This window comes from Convolutriloba macropyga, chromosome 2 (genome assembly GCF_964194025.1).
Source record: "Convolutriloba macropyga chromosome 2, txConMacr16.3, whole genome shotgun sequence".
Lineage (NCBI taxonomy): Eukaryota > Metazoa > Xenacoelomorpha > Acoela > Convolutidae > Convolutriloba > Convolutriloba macropyga.
The window spans coordinates 70,216,146-70,220,334 of record NC_134469.1 but is presented as its reverse complement, the minus strand read 5'-3'; the positions used below and the strand labels follow the sequence as shown (position 1 = coordinate 70,220,334).

Here is a 4,189-nt window from a genome sequence, read left to right as displayed (position 1 = left end):
TATTTTTCTGTGAGGTCTCTGCGTTGATATTTTTTAAAAATTTTCAGCTCATTAAGAAATAATCGTACAGAAATTGCACTGAAATGGCGCTGACATCTCGACCCGGGGTAATGTAAACAGTGACATGATTATACTTCTGAATCAGTACTGATATTGGTGCTTGCATATAGATTTGCCCAGAACTTAATTGCCCAGAATTTTCGCAGAGTTGAAGTTAGATCCCCCCTCTCTCCTCTAGACTAAATATCCAATAGATAGAGACATAGATTTATAATTTGATAGATTATGGATTGTCATTTGAATTGAACTGAAAACAAAATATCCGAGGATTAATAATTTTCTAATGATATCAATAATAATAATAATGAGTTATAGGATTTAAACAGGTCATTGGAACAGAAGCACGTTGTAAATTGTGTCGGAACCACTTTCGGACGAAGCATTAAACGCGCTATTGGATGACGAAGACTGCATTGTGTCGTCAATCCCGCGACCAATCAAAAGCAAGTACGATTTGTTCAGGGTCATTGTTGATGACGTCACAAATGGTCTCGAGCTTTGGATTTGGTTTTTATTGCGTATTGATGAGTTGTTGGATAGACCTGCCCGGATGATTGAGTTGTTACTGGTGGTGGTGTTGCTCCCTGTACACCCACTCACCCCTCCATTGTTGCGGGTTGGTCGTGGGCGGGGGAGGCCAAAGTCGAACTCGGCTTTCCTCTTAATCGGAGATTGATACGTGAAAGGATGGATAAATTTGACCTGCAAACAAACCACGCCCTTGTCAAGTAATGGCTCCATTTTTTCCGTCAAAACCTCGTCTGTCTCTTCAATACGTTAAAACACGGATGTTCAAAACATATTTCTTCCTGGGTTTCCCCGGGCATATTCACAATGCATAATATAAATGATACTATCCAATTAATAAGCCTGTGATCCAAGGAAACATAATTTGAACATCATAATTTCAACTTAAACAAAACAAATTAACTTCTGCTCATTCCAGTTAGTTTTGCACATTTTTGATTGTCAAACTGCGCACTTGAATAATTAACTTTAAGTCCAGTTTTTGCAAAAAAAATGCATTCAGATAACAAAGTTTCAATTTTTTCAGAAAGTGATATATTAAAGTTGACAAACACTGAGGTGAGTGAAATCAAATCAGAGCGCGCCAGACGAAAGTAACCTCTGATCAGACCATCCCAGACCAAGGTGTCCACTGATCTGAAGTACGCTCGAAACACCGTGAACGCTCCGAGTGCGCTCGAAGTTGTCTCTGATCAGACCTTGTTAGAATGAAATGACCTCTGATTTGACCGAAATCAGAGCATTGTCCAGACAATTTTGCGACTATGGCCCAGACTAAACTCAAATCATTTTCCAGACGATTGTGCGCTCCAAATTACTTCTGATCAGACTATTTTGCGCTTAAAAGACACTCCTGATCAGACTGGAAATCGCCTCTAATTAAAATCAGTTGCGCCCAAAAAATTCTTATCAGTGGATGGTTTTGACTACAAACGAATCTCATTAATTTTGCTGTTTTACACTCATTTCATAAAAATGGAGTTTTCTAGTATTAAATTCATCTAAGGAAAAGCCAATTCTAAAAGTATCGCTAACGATGAGAAAACTCAACTGCTGAGAAAAAATTTACTTAGTTAACCATTAGTGCATATTTCCGAATCAATGAATGAACATCGACAGTTTTCCATATACAGTTAATCAAATTTTCAGATAGTTGTATTATTGTTGCCTCTTGACAGAGCCTACATCCCTAAGTACAAAAATACAAAAAATCGAATGAAAAAGTTGCGCTCGAAATGGTCTTTGATCAGACCCAATTGAGTTTGATATCATCTCTGATCAGACCATTGTGCGCTTGAATCCACCTCTGATTAAACCATTACCATCCGGAAGTGACCTCTTAATACTGTGCACTGGAACCAAATCTCAGACCCTGTTATTTTGGACCAGAAGCACACCGTGTTCGCTGGACTTGGGTCTGATCAGAAGTCACTTCCGTCTGAGACCTCAACATGGTCAATAAGGGGCTTAGTATGTTTTAGCACTTTCTATAGACCACTTTTGAGATTTTAGAAGAAATAATGAACTCAATTTAAGTACAATTTTATTTTGACGGCACTTAAATACAATTTTAATTATATTTAAGTGCCGTGAAATAAGTTAGCGGCTGAAATAGTAAATAAGATCAAACGGGAACCTCAATAAATCCAGCATGACATCGTCAATCGAAAATTTAAATTTTTATACGATAAATAAATCCGGAAAAAGTGGCATAAAAACCGCAACATGACCCGACAAATTGCCACAAATTTTAATTGAGAAAAATTAAACACAATTGAAAAACGTTTGAACTAGACTTTTAATCTAGTTGGAGGTTCAGCAAAAAAACCAAGATGAAAACTCTAAAGAAACTAAAAAGTCGCTTGAGACTTTCAAAATTTTTTGCAGAGCACTCTAAGTAAAAAAAAAGATTATTTGCAAATGGAGTCGAGTATTTCATTCAGCTTGTTTTGCAGTGTTGTTTTATATTAAAAGGATAGGTTAAATTAGTTCACTTTTTGTTCACAGTATGTAAATTTGTTAAAACTGTCGACCAAATATCGCGGTGGTTGAAATTCGATAGTTACTTTCAAAACTGAATCTCGAAGGTTTCAGGCTGTTAGAACTCACAGGTCCGATATGTCTAACTGGTAGGATGGCAATGTTGAGTGAGTTGTTGCGGACCGCAGGAGATGATGTAGATGATGATCCAGCAACCCCCGAGGTCGAATTTGCATCTGGCATGCCAAGTTGGAAGATGAGACCACCACTCGTGCCAACCATCAGGTGATCTCCATAACATGCGCAGTTTGTCACGCAGAAACTTTCATCCTCTTCTAAACAAAACAGGAATTTTTAATGCAAGCAAGTGTTCCAAAAAATACTGTTGTCATTTTTCAGGTTTCGTTTCATCTTTTGGACAAGTCATCACAAGACTGACAAGTGCAAAAAGTGACATGATTAGAGTTCTCAATCAGTTCTGATCTCTAGACTTGCCATTAGACTTGCCCTGTGTTTAATTTAAAAAATTTACCTGTTTTTGGTTATAGAAGTTTAGCAAACATTTAGGCTTTCAGCACAAAACATCTCTGATCAAACTAAATGAACCTTGCAAATATTTTATGGCCATTTCGTTTTCCACACCGCGCATTTTGTTTCGTATGATTGACTGAGGTAACCACACTCTACCAGTAATCTACAAAAGAAATAGTCTGATCCGAGGTTATTTGGATCGGTTGCCTCAAATTGGGTATTTTAGTTGCGATTTGTCGTCGCTGCATTAATTTTTTGACTTGGCAGTTTTTGTAGCGGGAATAACTGACCTAAGTTGAATGACCCGTCGTCTAATTGGGCAGAGGTGAGGTTGATACTTCCTCCGGGCGTGAAATCGGTCACGCTGAAGAAGTGCACCACTGGGCTGACGTCACAGGTGGCTATTAAGAAGCTGTTGCGCCTCAAAAGACCACTCACGACTGTCAGGTTGGCAGGAACATTTTTCCTCTACCACTTGGATGCGTTTCTACAGGTAATAATACACAGATGTTTAAAAAGAACAGACGAGACAGCAAAATAAAACATTTCGTTGCAAAAATTACAGTTTGTCGAGCATATTTACTCGAAAATATCACAATTTTGTACGACCATGTTTTAAGATGATGTTTGTAACGGTGTGTGAAGATTTGTGACAACAAGCAGATTTAGTTCTTCCACTTTTGTCCAGGACGCCTACTTTTGAGCGAGCGCGGACAAAGTACAAAACTTCGTAACTCGTGCCCCCAACCACAGTCACAAAGGTCCGCACGTCACTATTGTCCATGTATACATTATCAAATAACACTACGATAGTGTCAATTAGAGCCAAATAGAAAAAAAAAACATAACTTTGGAGCGATCCATATCGTTTTTTATTAGTAATTTATGCGGACAATTTGTTAAACATGATATCTAAAAGCCAAACTTGACAAAGATCTGAATTTTGGTTTTTGAAGTGATGGGCTCTCCTGTCGCGTGTTTCAAGTTTCAACCACCAAGTTTAATAAATCCTAAATTTTGAAGCATTTTATCAAAGCCTTTCTACGTTTGTGAATTTTTGAATTCTAATAATCCTTTCAACTAATTATCC

The 4,189-nt window shown here is 37.7% G+C and overlaps 1 protein-coding gene across 1 annotated transcript in view; it reads right to left on the bottom strand.

Moving 5' to 3' along the window:
- Positions 1–255: 255 nt before the first annotated feature.
- Positions 256–4,189, bottom strand: part of LOC142334661 (uncharacterized) — a 112,079-nt gene continuing 108,145 nt past the window's right edge. The window contains 4 exon segments of the mRNA XM_075382873.1: positions 256–762; positions 2,698–2,903; positions 3,390–3,564; positions 3,566–3,586. Coding sequence (XP_075238988.1) covers positions 388–762; positions 2,698–2,903; positions 3,390–3,564; positions 3,566–3,586 — 777 coding nt within the window. The 3' untranslated portion in view covers positions 256–387.